Below are 18,214 nucleotides of genomic sequence, written 5' to 3'. Positions count from 1 at the left end.
TACTGTAATCCCATCACAGTCAGCCTTTCGATTTTTTTAACTAAGGTGGATAATTCCTCCTTTCCACTGCTCAATGTCATTCTTCAGGCTTGTTGCACTGAAAGTGGTTATTGGTGGCCACATGAACTTTTTATGTTTGATATGAAAATGGTATTCACAGAATACAGTTATTACATTTGATTTCTTTTGTCTTCTATAAACAAAGTTATTATGCAGTAAATCATTAGCCACATCCACTTTTTGATAATTCTATTTACAATTTTTTATCAAAAATATGGTATTTACATATGTTTTGTTAATTTCTTCTAAATTTTGTTTCAGCTCATTTTAGTGTAGAAAAATACCAATCCTCAAGAGCATTTTCTTTTTTTTTTTTTTTTTTCCCCTCCCTAGGGAAGCACTACAGTGAGGGCTTTTTTCTTGATGGGCACCTTCTGTGAAAACAAAAAAAAAAACCCAAAGTCACTTTTAACTCTATGGAAAGTGTATAGCCTTGAAATCTACAGTGACAATAGAAATGAGAGTGGGATAAACCAAATGAAGCCAAAAGAAAACAGAACAGACATAGCGTATCTTCCTCCTTTTAGAAAATGTAATGTAATAAATAGCTACAGCTGTAGTCCTCTGTTTCCCCAGCATCTTATGAACACAAACATATTTAAGCATCGATATTGCCCTGCGATTTTTTTTCTTTTCTTGTTTCTGACTACTACAGCAGTGACCTCTTATATTCATACCCTTACAGATCCCGAGTGGGGTCGGCAGCCTGGCCCTGGCGTTGTGCAGCCTATGTTGAACTCTGAGAAGACCGGTCATCATGGGGACTCCCGTCTGAGTTCTCTGTCTCTCCTTCGGAGATGGCCTGCATTGGTGTGTTGTACAGCCTGCAGCGCACACTGTACCGGCTGCTGCTGGCTGCTGGAGGCGCCCGTGAGCGCCCCACTCGTGAAGATGCCGACATGGGAAAGCTCTTGGAGGAGAATCCTTCTGCATTGACCCTGGGGGAGCAGGGGGAGAGTGGGGATGATGCATCGGGGCTCACTGCAGAGGGAGACTCCTCCAGGCTTTGGGGGACATCCGCTGTCAGCTCTCCAGGAGACTTGGGCAAAATAGGACTTTTCAGAATTTCTGTGGCGGACATCCTGTAGCTGGAGTCGGATCGGCTGCCCTTTTTAAGGAGCAGTAGTTTAAACTCCTCATTGGACGTATTGGACTTTTTGGCATTCCTGTATATGAGCCCAGGGGACCTCTGACTGCTAATGGGAGTGCTCACGCTGCCGGTTGGTGGCACATTGCTGGCAGGCAGTGTGCTGCTGGAGGGGGGCTGGCTGCTAGTCCCAGATGACGCTCTCAATCTGTTTCTTACAGAAAGGTCTCCAGAATCCTTTCGGCCAAGAACTTTCCTTTTTGATCTGTAAAATCAAAATGACAATGCATGCAGAGTCTTAGGTAATAATAGTACTCAGCATAACCTACTCAATATCAAAAATATGTAATTTCAGTTGTGATCACAAATTTTAGCTGAATACAAATTACTCTAAGCTTTCAGCCTTATGAATGATGCTTTCTCATCATTCTCACTACAATGACTCACTCAGCAGAACAGAGCTGGTAGGCAGAAGACAGGAACCAATATCTTTATTTTGGAGACACATATGTTTTGTTAGAATGGCCTGATGTTGTTCTCAGTTAAGCATCCTACACGTGACATGAAGATACTTGGAGTGCATACCAGACCATAATAAAGCATTTTTTTAAAAGCTGCCTTTTAGAAAACTAGACTAAATAAACTAAAAGAAGATAGTTTCAGGACAAGACTTCAACATGGAATAACCATCCTGGAGCTATCATTAATGGGCAATCATGCAGGGCTGCATGTTACCATTTCCCATTACTGCAAGGTTAGGTCACCTGTGAATGACTGCAAAGAGATCCTCGGTAGTGCGGGGTTTGTTTGGAGACACAAAGACATCCTCAGTGTCAGCCTGCGACTCCTCGCTCAGTGGAGATGTGATGGACTCGTCACTTGGAGAAGATTCTTAAACAAGAGAAGAAGCCACACGATGAATCAGATTCCTCCGCATTTTGCAACAGCACCACCAACGCAAGGCACCAGCTCGGCTCACAACTGTGTGGTCAATGCCACCATATAGACTTTATCCTCTGATCTAAACATTGTGTAGTTTGCATGCTGTGCCCATAGAGAGAGCACAGCTAGGGACTGAATCCGGGATCTCCCATTTACTGTACAGCTTCTCTGTACCCAGGGTTAGTGCTCCTCCCTTTTCCCTTTTTAGCTGAAATGCAGCACAAGGGAGGAAATAAATATCAGAGAAATACACTCTGAATACACTGAAAAGGCATAAAGTATCTTCAGGTTGGCTGGCCAGCTAACAGATCAGGGGGAGGCTGTGCTTAAACCTACAGAGGAAAGCCAATTTGCAACTCCAGTCTGCTCTTCAACTCCACTAATTTGGTATAAAGCAGAAAGAGTTCACAACTGACCTTTCAGTGAAGGCTTGTCCACACCGGCTGCCATCTCATCCACCCTGCCATCCTCAGAGGCACTTTTGGTTGGGATACCTGACACAATATCATTTTCCTGCTTACAACACACTTCACTGAGTGAATTCACTGCTGCCATCTCTCCTTCACAGCTGATATTCCCAGGCACATGTTGGCTTATATCGGATTGGTGCTTAAGCTGTTCGCTGATGGCCGTTCTCTCGTCCTGAGCCAGGCTTTCACCCACAGACCCAGATTCCAGCCTCCCCTCACTGCCTGAAGAGACCTCTTGTTGAGCCTGCACTTGCTGAAGGTCATGCTCTGTTTCTGCTCCCTGACCACGCTTCTTTGCATCATCATCACCTGTGGGGACAGCTGACCCCTTCTGAAACCCATCCACAGAGACAGCACACATCTGATTCAGAGTGCTTTCTGGCAAGCGCTCAGCGGCTGGGTGTGTTTGGTCCTTCCCGGGTTTGATTTCAAACAGGCTCATGCTTGCTGAAGATATAGCTTCTCGCTCAGAGCTATTCTGCCCGCTGAAAGAGGAGCTCTTCTCAAAAGGTGGCTTTCCGGGGCCCACTTCTGCTGGGGAAGTGTCAATGTACAACATCATGGACTCCTCTGTGGAGTACTGGCGTGATACTGGTTTCTTAGCTAACAGTGGCCTCATTTTGCCTGGAGAAATGTCAGTCGCCGTCAAGCCAGTCTCTTGTATGCAGAGCAGGTCTGGGGCACTGCCTTTCTGTTTGCCTCCTTCAGGCTTATTGACTGCCCGGAGGTGGACAGACTTGAGAACGGAAGGCGTGATGGCGAGGGCAGAGGGAGGGCTGGGATGCAGGGCTTCCCCGACTGCGCTCTGCTTGCTGTGGCTGAAGGTATGCAACTGGTGCCTGTGAGCAAAGGGCTTGCTCAAGACATTGTGAAGAGCACTTAGGTCGAGATGAGTAGGAGGTATAATTGGAAGTTCGAGGTCTTTGCTCACCGAGGCAGTGCTGTCTTTCGAGAGTGGCTGCTGCAGCGACGACTTCCTCTCAGGTACTTTTGGCTTCCTCTTGCTACCCCCTGGAGACAAGGGTCCCGAGAAGAAAGCGGTTGGAAAAGAGGAGGTGGGTGTCTCCGACTGGCTGGAGTACCCGCTGGAGGGTGAGGCTAACCCCGCCAGCTTCTCAGGGGAGGCCAGTTTAAACTCGTTATCAACAGAGGGGAGGGATGGGGTGGTAGCTCGCGACCCGGACTGGGATGTCTGGGATTCAGAGCTCTCTGGTGACTTGATGCACTCTATGACTGTAGTACCCGTAGCAGTGCTCGAATTGGACAAGGACCTATAAGGATCACTGGATTTCAAGTCGTTTAGAAGCCAGAGGTCTGCATAGTGAGGTTGTTCAGCACCTTCATCTTTAAAGGAGGGGATATCGGCTGTGCCGAATGGAGTGTCCTTTAACCCGCTGTCGCCCTGGTTTGCCCAGGGGAGCTCCTGCTTGGCTGGCAGGTTGGGGCCTTCCACTCGGGAAGGTGTGTTTGAAAACTCAAGGGGCAGCTTCATCTCCCTGGCAGTATGAGAGACATGCTGCCCGCCGCCGATCTTTGGTTCTTTCTTGTCAGGAAGGTCAGTGCTGTCCTCTGATTTCCTCAAAGACGAACTGCGTTTTGGTGGGGCTGGCTTTGCCTTTGGTTTCTTCAGTGAGATGCTCTGCCGTCCCTGCCTCCTGAGGCTCACACACTCCTGCCAGGCGCAGTCAGCTAGGCTGGAGGTCACACTCGCAATCTGGCCACTCTCAGAACCTGGGGCTGCATAGTTGCAAATATAACTTTTATTACCCTTGAGACCACAGTCAAAGTGCATGGAGGTATAGTATCCTTCAGTATCCACAGAAAAGTGTGAGCTAGTGTCTGCCTTGTCAGAAGGGCTCTTTTCAAGGAAGCTGTCATAGGTGGCCATGCTGGTGAAGCTGGGGCATCCCAGGCTGTCTGCCTTCGGGCGCTCGGGACTGAAGTCCTGGCGACAAGAGGCGTCATGGTGATGGTGCAGGTAGTTCCACTCACTGTCACTTGTGTTGCTGTTGTTGGGGTCATCCAGTAAATCCGCCACCGTGGAGGTGAAGGAGCTCGCCCTGTGGCCCCTGACCTTGTCCATGTGGTCACCAAACTGCTCTGTGAGGAAGACGCTGGAGTCCTCATTGGCATTAGGAGCAGTGTTGAGCGACAGCTCAGAGTCACAGTGTGAAGAACCTGTCAGTGGAGGAGAGGCAGCAGGAGGAATGGTTTCAGACGTCTGGGAGGGACATGTGGAGCTGCTCCCACTCCAGTTGCCACTGGAGGACTGATGGTCATCTTTCTGGTCCATGTGGCTGCTGAGCAGGACTCCTGCTGTGGAGATAGAGTGAATGGGGCTCCCAAAAGTGTCCGAGTTGGATGAAATCTCACAGCTGCCCGAATCAGCCATCCTTGATAGCCGTGATCCCCCCCTCTCGCCGATGCTGTGTTCAGGGCTGTGCAGGTGCTGAGGACAGGTTAAACCAAGGGGCTGGCACTCTTGTGAACCCTGCTTGCTCAAGACCTCCTTCCCCTTTTTCAGGATCCTTTCTTGGCCAGCTAGGAAGAGCTCTGCTTCATACCCCGCACTCTTGGTGGTGGCATCCTGATGGCCCTCACTGGCCCTCGCGCCCTCACGAGGAAGGCTCCGTGAGCGGATGCGGTTGCTTACAGCAGCAGCGAAGACAGCATCCCCGTTGTCTGCCAGCACCAAGATGTTGCCAGCAGAGTGGGAGAGGGAAGCGACAACACTCTGTCCCCTCTGAGCACGGATCCGTCGCCGAGAGGGAGCAGCTATCAGGATTTCTTCTGTCTGGCACTCTGAGTCCCGGGTCCCTGACCTCCTGTTGCTGGAGCCAGAAAAGTCTGGGTTTGTGTGCACAATCACATTGCGCTCTCTTGCCACTGGTGACTCATCTGAATCTAGGACACACGGAAAGCTGGATGAGTGGGAGACAGATCCACTTTTCCCAGCGCGAGATGACCCGCAGGGCAACCCAAGAAGCATTATCTGCTGTATTCTTTCTTTATTAATCTTGCTGAGCACTGGACCAAATTGAACTTGGCTATGAAGAGTATATAAAGCAGACCTCATCCCAGTGAGGTGAGGAAATTAGCCTCGTTCTGCAATGTGATCTCTGTTCTCCTATTTCTGCAATGTGATCTCACAAAGAGCTGATCTTGCTGTGGTAAATATTAAGATAAATATTAAGTTTTCAGCTTTTGTCACTCTATCTCAACTAGTTAAAGACAGTTGTCAGGAGTGGCTGCCGGAAAAACACTCCATGAGCTTCTAAAAATAATTCTATTTTGACTACCTGTCTGTTCAGAATTTCCATTATCTGCTTCTTTATTACCAAGAATATTTGCAAGGCAACAGGATCTTTCTTTCATAGGTTCTCTGGTTGCTTATTCCCTATGATAAACACATTCCTTCTGCTTCCCATCAAGTTTCACAGCAACGGAGCGAGATACCAGAGCCATCTTCAGGTGCAGATGTACATTAAGAAATAATGATCCCGTTAGGTTTGTTTTGGGTTAATACCAACTTTGAACTGGATTTGCCCTCAACAGGGCTGCTCCTAATTTATCTGGTACAAGAGGGGAGGTAAGACACTCTATTTCAAGCAAATATCCAAGGTAATAAAGAATGAAAGGAAGGAATTGAGGATGAGTGTGATACGTAAAAGGAACATTTAGCAAAGTTTCCTGCAGGGTCCCAGCAGCTGTCTCTAATGCGAATATCCAAGTGCTCATCTGTCTGTTGTGACAGCTCATCATCACTTTTCTGAGCAACATCTGTCAGTTCTTTACCTTAAGATCTCCTCAAGCAAGAAAAAACTTTCACTTAATCTAGTTACTTTTTATGCACATAACTATGGGTTCATAACAGAAATAACATGGAAAAATAAAAGAACTGATTAACATTTACACAATAAGAGCTGAACATGTACATCTATATTACTCAGTAAGGCCCCTGGTCCGTCAAGGCCATATGGAGTAATATAGCTTTGCTTACTGTAGTAAATAAAAAAACAAACCACATAATTCCCAAACTCCACAAGCATTTCAAGGTTTCATTTCTTTGGAAGGATGGCTACCAGATCATATCCCTGTAATTTAAGTTGGTTAGAAAGCTATCTACGGAAGATTTGTATTTATACTACACCTATTTCTTGTTGCACTCTTCTGGGGATGCCAGAGATGGTTTTCCTCCTCCTCAACTTTCGTCTCCGCTGTAGTACAGATTGTGAATGAACAAGAGAGCAGCGTATACTAGCCTCTCTGTCAAAACCAACTCCTGCAACCCATAAATAGGTCTCATTAGCCTTTAGAAATAGTAAACAAATTTTCATGGCTGGAACACAGTGGAGGTATGTGAGCTTGGATTAAGCCTGTGAATAAACATAAGGGAGCCCTTATGTAGCTCTTATGTAAATTATATCACAGTATATCACAGTTTTACATCTAATTCCAGCTCCCCCTCAGCAGCCTGGTCTGCCAAAAATAACAGAAGGCATAAAAAAAAAAAAAAAAAGGAAAAGAAAAGAAAATCAGAAAGAAAAGTAGAGTTGAGAGCTCTTGGTAACCGGGCATCTTTCTTACAGCTATTTATCCATCTGTCATAGGGACAATGACAGTAGCTTGTCTGCAAAGCTTAATCTGTTCAGCTATGGCCTGACTTATTTTAAGCAACTAAGCATAAGAAAACAATTTAAGGTTTTAACGCCATATTGCAGTAGCTGGGCACTTCTTAGGAGACCAATATGCCAAGGGGGCTAACATTTTAAAAAGGAAGGAGACAGCTAAAATGGGGCCGAGTCCCTGTGCAAGTTTAGAGAGCATTCTTCATGACAGTGACACATGGCCGAAGGGTGACATAAAGAAGCAGCTGCTATTTATTTGCGTACATCAGGAAGTGGCCTGATTTTTGCAAGTGCTCAGTACACAGTGGGATGTGTGGGAGTCCACTCTGGGAATCAGCTCATACGGTCAATCAAGATCCTCAGTTTGGATTTAGGAGCCCAAGTTCACCAGCACATTTATTTATGACCACAGATATACAGAATAGGCCAGAATTCCTCATTTTCTTTATGTTTCCATGGCATTACCACAAGGAAGTGTCTTTCACTTTGTTTTTTACGCAGTGTTGTCAAAACAGAATTAAAAGGAGGCCCACCAGAAAATGAGCACCAATCTGCACAGTTGGCTTTTTGCACAACCATACACTCACGCTCTCTAAAATTGACATGGGACAGACTGGAAAAAATGTGCCAGGTCCATAAAACACTTAACATAAGGATCGCTGGTACAGTGGTTTGTAATCTTAAGAAAAACAAACAAACTAAACCAAACGGAAGGAAAAAAAAAATCCTGATAAGAAGCTCTATTTTAATAGCGTATAATTATAGAAAACATAATTATACACAGACATACACGTACATATTACATTACATAACAATGTAAAACATTAAAAAGTAACTTTCTTGTAAAAGTTCTTCTTGAAATCTACTACAGTGAAATAGAGGCTTCAGACAGATGTCCTGTAACCACCAATGCCCCTGGAATAAGCAGAGGAAGAACTTTCTTTAATATGGAACAAAAGTGCTGTAAAGTCCAACAACAGTCATTTTCAAAAAAGTGAACATTTCTCAGGGTTGGGAGAAGCTTAAAAAACAAACAACAAAAAAACAAACCAGAGAACTGAAAGCAAACTCTTTGAAATGAAAAATCAATCAGCATCATTGCTGGTTTTCCAGCAACTGTGAGTTAGCCAAACATGCTCTGTGCGCCAGATGCACGGGGGTAATCTCCAAGAGGCAAGTGGAAGAGGGTATATTCTCCCCGTGACGCATACAACTTATTCCCATTAGTGCTAATGAGAATGATACACATAAACATCGAGAAGATTACATACCATTCTTGATCTGTAAAACTGATCAGTGGGAATTTGGTTCCAATGTATGGCAGGTGGAGTCTAGGCAAAAATGGCTATTACTGGAAAAGTTAACATTGGTCCCAGACCTAACTCACCTCTGAACTGAATCAGGTGACGTTAGCCACATTAGAAAGCCTACACCAGTAAGGGTCCTATATTGAATCTAGAAAGGGCATCAATTTAACAGCATCTACCTCATGGAAACATGCCACACTATCTATGACTTTCCATGGGCATTAAACAGTGGCAGTGCCCAAGCTGCAACCTCAACCAGCTGGCTCCCAACCTCCAGCCTGGCAGGGTCTATGCCAGCTCTGACAGCCAGTCACCTTTCCTCCTGTGGAATCCCAGCCAGCCAGAAGCACCATCCTGGTGGCAGTGACACTGCTCCTGGCTGCTACCTCCCCAGCTAGGCAGAGCTGGTGGCACAGTGCAGTGTCCCCTCTGCTGCTGGAGTGGAGGGGAACAGGGACCGTGTTGCCATCACCAGGAGGATTTACAGAGCTGATGGTGGAGTTGATGGGGACTTGTCACTGTGACACTGTAGGATAGACGTGCTTCAAGCTCAAAAGCCCAGAGCCCCTCAGCTGAGGGCTGAAGCTGCACTGTGAGCATACCCTCCCCAGCACCATAGTGAACCCTGCAGCCTGTCTTGCAGGAAGGTTGGGCACCACTGGTAGACACAAGAAATGGGGTGTGAGAGGCTGTGACCTGTCCCCCAAGCCCCCAGATACTGGGAAAATAGAATTAAATGCAGATATTTTCTCTGGGGAATGAAGGCTAACTGAATACTGCTTCTTTTTTTTTCTGATTGCTTATATTCAAGTCTATAACCATGAAAGTCATCCCACTTTATGCTCTTACATTAATCAACACCTGGCGAAAAATATTATTGAGGAAAATTCAGATCAACTTTATGTTTACCATAGCCCTCTGGAAGGAGAGAAAGAGAAAAAGAGAAAGAGAAAAACAGCCTGATTTTTGATTCTGGAAATAAGTCATCTGTCACATTTAGTAAGTAAAATAGTTTCTAATTCCATAAACAAATTGTCCTTCAAATAAATCTAGTCAAATATAGCCAGATGTTATAGAAATAAAAGAAAATGCCATTACTATACCTTCAGCATAGCTGCATGTAAAGAGATCTCAGAGCGATGGTTTGCATGCTACACAGTCATGCCTCGCATGTTTTAAGCACTGCAAATAGTAGCCTATATTCTCTAGTTTTTCTTCTCCTGCTACACATGATAATCATATGATTAATTTCGGTGGCTTTCTGCATGATTGCAGTCAGCTACATTGAAAAAGTTATTTGAGGTCTTTGTAAATACAGACTGTAGGTTATGTACACAACAAAAGTACACTGTTTATACAGGGAACCAGTGTTACGTTATACTCTATAACATGACTACAAAAATGTGGACCAAATTAATCCTAGATGCAGCTTCAGTGGCTCTAGTGGTCACGCATGAGGGATGAATTTAGCCCACTGACTTCCAGAAACTAAATCTTCAAGCTAGGGTCTTTGCCCTAGACTGCACAATTGTGTGAATTCAAATAAAACAAAATAAGTACTTGACCTCCCTTGAACCATGCAAAAAATACAAGAAGAAATAGAAGAGATTTGTACCAGTGACATTGATGGGGATAATGCAAGAAGAAATCACTTGGGCATCTTGTTTCATTTTCTCCTCTGGAGTTGGGAGAGGTAGTGCTTTACTCCAATTGGTTTGTTTATCCAGTGTAGAAGGGATATTGTGTATTGGATTTTTCGGCCTCTGCCCTAACATGACATCTGTATCTTCGTCCTCTGGTGGATGGGACTGCAAATGAATACATTCAAAATCAGTGTTCCCACTCAGGCACACAAAGCTAATTTTGAAAGAAAGCAGATACAGACATCAGAAATCGATTACAGGGACGTAAGGAAGAATTGTTCTAGGTAAGTCACACAGCGCAAGCTATTCTCCAATGGAAAAGTAACAACCTGCTAATAGGATTAAAATACCTCAACATACTGGAACTCAGCATATTTACAGGACATTTACAGGACATCTCCTCCGTCAGAAGAGGCATGTCCTGCATCCATGGGTAGCCCTTGCAAACATGCCCTCAATTACCATCAGCATTAGACACATGGGCCCTCATTTGCATCTGCAACCTTTTGAACACCCGAGTCTGCTGATTACTAGTGAGGACTGGTTTCATAGAACCGTTCATTTGAGGACAAGCATCAGAAGGCCCAAAGTTTTAACGGAGACGCCTCTGTACTTCAGAAAACCATTTGCATTTCATTTTTACAAACTCAGACCATGAGCAGACCAAAGTTAAAGCCACCCAGCAGCTGTGCGTGGGAAGCAGCAGGCATTAACAGTACCATGGCAGGGGGACAGTGGCCAGAGAGGAGTAGCCACCACCAGAAGAAATTCAGAGGGTTATTTAGAAACCATGCACATTTTTACAGCATGATATGAGAAGTGCTAGATATGGAAGATAAAGAAACAGAGAAAAAAGTAAACTGCATAGAAGAAACACAGATGGTTTGTTTTCTTTTAGAAGAAATAACAAATCCCTCAACACCACCACGTCCTTCAAAGCCACTATCATTTCATCTAAACTAATCATCAGAAATAAATTAAGCACATTTTCATGTGGTGCTGGCTACCAGCTTGGGTTTGGGGGCCTCTTTGTTTGCAAAAAAAGTTTTTGTTTAAATTCAAAGGGATGGAGGGGAGAAACACTCACCTTTTTCTGCCTAATTTCCCTCCCTCTTTCCATTGATATATTCTTCTATAAGCTGTGATAACTCTTCGAGCAGCCCAGGATGTCCATCTGCCTCTCAGATTTTAAAAATGAAGTGCAATTCCTTTCAGGCCAGCTTTCTCTTCAGTCCTGAATTCCCAGCTGCTTAACTACCAGCCTTCCCCCTCACGCCTGCTGTTTACACTTCATTTGCCAGTTTTAGTTTCGGTAGCAAACATGGTGAAGATAAAATATTGCTCCCCAGCCCCTTGGCAGGGCGTTGAGGAGGCGGGTGTTGAACACCGCAGGATCGCGCCCGGGCTGCCATTGTACTTCTGTCATTCCTCCGCCCAGGCTCCTCACAAATCCTGACGAATTAATCATCTCAGGCTCGACAAACAGCATTTATGCCCCAGCCCCAAAAGCGTTTAAGATCTTAACTCGGCAGCTACTATTTAAACTGTTGGAGGGCACTTACTTACCTTGCCAGCGTCACCTCCTGCAGCACCCCTAGACCTGAGACAACGCATGTTTCCTCCTCCTCCCGCCCACAGAAAACCCCCTTTTCCCACGTAGGATTTCAGTCAAACATCACAGCCTTCTTTCTGCCTGCAGCTTTTGTGCCGAACCTCAGCAGACGTGAATAGCTCATATAAACTTCAAGCACAAAAGACTTTGTTTCCTAGGTAACTTCCCCCCCCCCCCCCCCCCCCAAAAGTTCGTTGCATGCATGCAAAAAAACCAACCCTTGCACACACGTACAGACGCATGGACACACACACACACACACGGAGGCTGCATTTGTTGCCAGTCCCTCCCCTGGATGGCAATGAGGTACTGGACAAAGCAGGCAAAGTGACCCTGGCTGCCAGAGCTCCTCCTCTCCAAGCAGTGGCATCACCACAGGACCAGAGAATAAATACTTACCGTCATGTTGGCATTGCCCAAATAATTTCTTACCATACATAAATATTTTTTTTTTTTAAAAAAAGGGGGCAGTTTGTCAGAAATATTATAAGAGAAGGAAATGCAATCACTAATGCTATTGAGTCTGTCCCGATTCAGGCCTTCTAAAGGTGGCGATAGGAGGAGGTGGCCCTTGTGGCCATAAGCCCCTGAAACCCATTCAAGGTTAAGAATGAAAGAAGGGGGAAAGAAAGAAAAGGTTACTATTGTGTCTTACTGACATGAGAAAAACAGAAAAGGCTTCTTTTAGTGCAGCAAAGTTAGTAAGTGAAAAGCAATTAAGAGGAAGGGTTAGGATCTGGAAGGGAGTATAGTGAGACAGGGCTGTTAATTGAGGATTGCTTGTTTTTCCAGTACCTTTCTACTCCAGGGGGTCATGTGGCAACACTCAATTGGGGAGGGCGAGCGGGTGCTGTTAAACTATAAATGTGAAATGTAAAAAAACAAACAAACAAACAAACAACAACAACAAAAATCAAATTAAAAACATACTCGAGATGTTTCTGGTAAAAGCACATCATTTCTGTCTGGATAAATTAGCATCAGAGGCAAAACAAGCTGAGATTTCCTCCCTGATTCCTACGGGTGGGTTTGTTCCCCAGAACAGATCACTTCTCTGCAAAATGCATCTCAAGCAACTGCGCCCATAGAGTGGTTGGGGTCCCTGTGAAGTCTGTGCTGATTTTGCCTACTCAGACTAAAGAAAATTGCAGTGAAATTGGTTTAAACTCGTTCTATGGACATGCTTAAATTGTCCCAAGAATGTCTTGTATTGATTTGTTAACTCAAACTGTGTACTTCCTGGAGCTGAAGCAGTGCAGGGTACATATCCAATTACATTATAAATGATCTATTTCATAATATAAGGGAATTTTTTTTGCACAACATATGGAAGCAATGGATATAAATAATGCTGGCCCTGAGGGTGATTTATCAAATACATGGATTGTTAAGATTTTCTGACGTTATCATTACATCTCTAAGATTGCAATCATTGTGTCAGGGTGACAATGGCAAATTGGCTTTTTGTTACTTTTTATAATGCTTGAAAGCACAAACAGTGACGCCTACAACACCCTGGGGTTCACTGAATCCCTGAACCTCCTAAATCCTCTTCTGGCAGAAACTATTGTAGCGTCCTGTTTTCACAACCATGGCGTGAACGATGACTTCTTTTGAAATAGGAAATAAGAAAAAAAAGGGGGGATAAAGAAAACAGGTCTGTTGATCACACTGGAAAGCTCTAGCACATATTTCTCATTGGGGTTTATTATATCCACTTGCATTAGTTAGCCAACTTGTCAAATAAAAGCCTTTGAAAATTTTTCCTCGCAGTCATTATCAGCACCACTGTGATAGATGAACCACAAATGTCAGTTAAAAAGACTTCATTTTATGGTCCTCCTGTCAAAAAAAAAAAAAGCTGTGGTCAGTCTCAAAAGGCCCAATTCTCTGTCTTCTCCGACGCTCCTCCTAGACATCTCCTGCTTTGCCCTGGTTCCTTGTGCAGGACTAAAACCATGGGAAGCCTCCAGATGAGCTGCCCATAAGCCTAACTGGAGAGATGAGTGGGGAAATCGAAAGAGGGCTGTTGCCAGTTAATGTTTCCAGCAGGTTAGTTTCTACCCAGGTCAGTGCAAACAGCTCTTCTAAGCTGGGAAAAGTCCTTATCACAGGAAAAACACCACTGCTCATGAAACAAAGGCTATGGAGATGCTGAATGCAGCAACCAGTTCAGCCTACTCTTTGGATACCCAAGGATGATTTCAGTCTGGGTCTTCCAGCTGATTCTCCTGTCACCTGCCTTGAGCAGATTGACTGCAGTTAATGTGATCAGGATTTGAACTGAAATTCAGCTTCCCCGTGGAAGGTCTTAGAGGATCTCTGGGGAGGGTCCAAACAGCGGGAGACAAATGCTGCTGAGGTGACAAGAGTTCAGGGGATGAAAATCTTTGGAATGTCCCACAAAGGCCTATCTATGATGGTCCTAGTCAGCGCACAAGGAGAAGAGCATGTGAGGGATTTTCCACCCAAAGCTCCAAGCATGGCTACATGCAGAAGCCACTCAGGGCCAAACCTCCCCAGGAAAAACAGTAGGACCTTGACTTTAGCCTAGGAGAGAATAGTGTGGGCTACAGTCAACACAAGCAATTTCTGGCTATCCATTTGTCTGTCCTCTTGGTGCAGGGCTTTCCTACCTCTCCCACATGCTGCTCTACCTGATGCCTCCAAGAAACACACATCCAGTTACATGTACCCCCAGGCACCATTTTATATGCCAAAGTCTCAGGTCCCTGTTTGAGCATGGCAGGACAAACTTCCTAGGTAGGTTCCTACCATGAAGAGACAGGACAAGAACAGAGGTGATCAGGAAAATTTCAGCTCCTGCTGTCACACTGCTGCTCCTGAAAAAGCCATTGCTACCTCACCAAAGGGTCTCAAGTTGACTTACTGCCCATTCCTGTGTGATGCCCCTGGTGGGGCAACCAAGGAATGCTGGGGTACAGCAGTAGACTCAGCATTTCGACATCTCCACGCTGGGGAAAGGAGAGAGCTGACATTCTCCAAATTTTCTCATTCACTCAGAAGACCAGAATATCTCTAAATGTCCTGAGTAAACACATAATTAAGCAAGAAATTATTATTATATACCCAAAGCTGTTCTGGTCTGATAGGCAAATCGGCAGCTAGGCAGTTTTCAAAGTGAATTTCGTTTGTGTGGGTGTGCTTGGCAAACAACAGTGGTGATAATCAATCTGTTAAGTACAAAGCCAGAATACTTTAAATAGTCATTTTTCTTTAATGGGCTAAGTTTGCTTTGAAACCAAACTGGTGAGTAATTGCTCAAATAGGGATTTATTCTGCAATCACTGACAAATGTGAGCATCTTTGTTTTCTGAGCTACCTCATCAACTTCACTTGCAGAGGCTTCTGTGCACTACAACTGTCCAAGTCTGACCTAGTCAACAAGGCTTCCCCTATAGAGAAAGCGGCATCGTTGCAGAGCAATTCATCTCTCCTTCATTCAGCATTTAACTCTGGGTGAGACAAAGCACCTCTAAACACTCTTCCCACTAATTTTAGGAAGAGCTTAGCGTTACTTGCAGGTACAGTAACAAGACAAAAATGTCAGTTCAGCCCCTCTTCTGTTTTCCATCACCCAGTGCCTTGAGTTGCCACTGTTGTTTGGGATATTCAAGATTTAAGGGAAGACTAGTGCAAGAAGTATCAGCTTCAGTAAAGGCATATACCTAGTCTGCCTTACCTATAGTGACAGCATTATAGGAGATACCTGGGCTTTCACAGTTGGTGCACAGGGCATACTGAACACAGTGCAATGGCAGAAGGAAAAACATAAACCCAAGAATAAAGAACTAGTTTTTCTCGAGGTAATTAAAGTCTTGAGAATGCTAAAGCCTTGTCAAGAGCATTTATCCTCAACATGTCTGTCAAATTTAGGCATGGCTGAGTTGACTCCTTACCCCTCATCTGTGTTTGACCATGTAGGCAAGCTGTTGCCTCAGAGGAAATATGGGTGGCCGAGTCCCAGCCCCCAGCAGCATAGAGCCAGTGCCAACACAGCCTTGATGAGGACAGGAGATGGCTAGCAGGACAGCACTGTTGTCCAAAGGATTGTTTTTGACTCCTGCCACCTAAAATTTGTAGCTAACAAAAAGCATAACAGATCAATGTTATTTCTGACTTCAGGCTTCTATAGCACCAGGTGGGGGAAATCTCCTTCCCAGGATGATGTTATGAATAAAGTGGGTGATATTCACCCAAGCAGAGCATCTGCATTTAGCTTCAGCTTCTGCAAGCTTCATATATGGTCCAATTTCAGCAGGGAACAGAACATACGTACAGGATACTTTCACATTATGTGGCAAAAATAATATGTATGTATTAACAGTACCTCCTGACTTCTTGTTTGAAAGCAATCATACAGGTACTCGAAAAGTAACATGTAGAATAAGTGTGAACTAGTGTTTAATCACACATTCATGAGTTGAGTACTGACTCCTTCTGCAGCCCTGGGTGAAACCTCCATGTCTTCCTTTCTTTGCCTGTAAAAGTGAGAGCTTGCTGCTTCATTAACTCACATGAGTTACAGAAAATGGTATTGATTTACATGTTGGAAAAATTAAACGTCTGGTAAAAGGAGAAGAAATACTAATAAAAAGCTAGGAGCTTTCCAGTGTTTTCAGAGCACAGTTGACTACTTGACTATTTAATTAGGAATTAACATTTGTACCTATACAGCAGCTTTTCTTACCAGTCAGCTGACGCTGAAAAGAAGATAATGGGAATATTTATGACCATGTTATTTCTGCTGTAAAACACAATCCTGCTCACCTGCCTGCTCCCAATGTTTATGTTTCCATATGTTTAATTCTGCTCAAGTTTTTGTTATATCTGCTCGTGGGTGTTTTCTCTTTTGGAGCATCACAAACGCGATCTGTTAAAGCGCTGACAATCCTTTAATGATTAATGTACTGCTCCAATGTTTTGACAAGGTGAAGACAAAATGAAGACATGTTTTCTGACAGAAGTCATACCACACATGGCATTCCATCAGACAAAGGTACAAAACAATCATCCCACAATACAGGGTATTTGGTATTAGGCTCATGGCACAAACAGTGCAATACATACATACATATATATTAATTCATTCTGATGGATAATGCCAGGAAGGTTTTATTTAAACAGCTACAGGAAGGATTTGCACACAGAAAGTGCAGAGCCCAACTTGTGCCTTAACTCAGTTATTTTATTTGAGTCTTTGTGTGTCTTCAGCACAAAACTGTGAAAGTCAGTACATTCAGTTGTGCTTCCTTTTGCTGTACAAAGCATCCTAAACCAGACCACAGAGAATATTTTTTAACTGGCATGGAGTGAAATAAAATTACCGAATGCATTATTTTCTCTTCACATTTGCTCTAGCTGAGGTCTCAGGGACAGGCAAAGCCTGTCTGGAAAACAACCTCCTCCTTCTTGTCCCTTAGATTTCTACTCAGATTATAATTGTGAGAAAAACTGACACTGAACTTTGTGCAATTGCGAGTGTGAATTTCCAAACACTGAGTTCCTTGCTTCAACTCCCTTGTTTTATTATAACAGCTGTGCCATGAGAGGTTTGAGAAAGTGCAGTCCCATGACATTCTGAACTTGAACACTTGAGATTTTGGAGCCTGGCCAGATGGACTTGGAAAAAACAGAGAAATAAAAAACTATTTACAAAATGAAAGAGAAGGCTAAAATGAAGTTAGAATGATGCAGCATCTTCACACTCAGCAACTGGCCTCAGCAATGCTACAGGCATGGTTGTCATGGGAACACATGTAAGGAATATTTCTCTCATTTTATCAAGTCCATAACTTCCCATACTCTCCTCAGATTATCTGAGGTTTGTTTCATTTTGTTGTGTTTTGGTTTTGTTTTTTTTTGTTTTTCCATTGGCAAAAATGCCTGAATGAAAGATACTCATGAATGTGTTTGGTTGTATGGTTCTTTTGTGTAGAGAGTGACTACGTATGCCAGAGTTCTTCAGCTTTAAAAATTAATGACTGAGATGGATAGGAAAGTAAAATCATGTCTGCAAAACCAGAAGGAGTATGGAGAAATGGAATGTGGAAGCAATGCTTACTGCTTCTCACAGTCTAAGAACTAGAAGTGAGGCACCAGGTTTGAAACAAGCAAAAGGTACATTTTCATACAGACTGTTAAAATTGCTACAGGATGCTGTTGAGTCCAAAGGTGTAAATTTGAAAAAAAAAAAAAAAAACAAAGCAAACAAAAAAAAGTAGATTAAGCAAGTCTCAAAATCAAGGCAGACAGGTTCCTTGTTGGTTATTATTCTGTGTTTGACCTCTGGCTCAGGAGCTCTGCTCTGTAACCAATTTCTGTATGAAACTGGAAGGATAAATCATGGGATGATAAAATGCATAAATCATGCCCTGTTGTTATACTGCTTCCTGAAGGATCCCTTCTAGCCTCCGGGCTAAGTGGACCTTTCATCAGACGAAT

The 18,214-nt window shown here is 44.0% G+C and overlaps 1 protein-coding gene across 6 annotated transcripts in view; it reads right to left on the bottom strand.

The window, feature by feature from the left end:
- Positions 1–428: 428 nt before the first annotated feature.
- Positions 429–18,214, bottom strand: part of NHS (NHS actin remodeling regulator) — a 248,964-nt gene continuing 231,178 nt past the window's right edge. For 3 of the 6 annotated variants that reach the window (XM_057419606.1, XM_057419609.1, XM_057419608.1), the window contains exons 4-9: positions 12,545–12,607; positions 10,110–10,302; positions 6,710–6,841; positions 2,506–5,463; positions 1,912–2,038; positions 429–1,412 (exon numbers count right to left, since the gene is read on the bottom strand). In XM_057419606.1, coding sequence (XP_057275589.1) covers positions 788–1,412; positions 1,912–2,038; positions 2,506–5,463; positions 6,710–6,841; positions 10,110–10,302; positions 12,545–12,607 — 4,098 coding nt within the window. In that variant the 3' untranslated portion in view covers positions 429–787. Of the gene's footprint in view, positions 1,413–1,911; positions 2,039–2,505; positions 5,464–6,709; positions 6,842–10,109; positions 10,303–11,224; positions 11,917–12,544; positions 12,608–18,214 lie in introns of those variants that run through there. The other 3 variants (XM_057419611.1, XM_057419610.1, XM_057419607.1) reach the window with 3 other exon arrangements.

This window comes from Pezoporus wallicus, unplaced genomic scaffold (assembly GCF_028554395.1).
Source record: "Pezoporus wallicus isolate ANWC-B61680 ecotype Strahan unplaced genomic scaffold, APGP_CSIRO_Pwel_v1 contig_5767, whole genome shotgun sequence".
NCBI lineage: Eukaryota > Metazoa > Chordata > Aves > Psittaciformes > Psittacidae > Pezoporus > Pezoporus wallicus.
The sequence above is the reverse complement of the archived record's forward strand: the minus strand, read 5'-3'. Positions and strand labels throughout refer to the sequence as shown.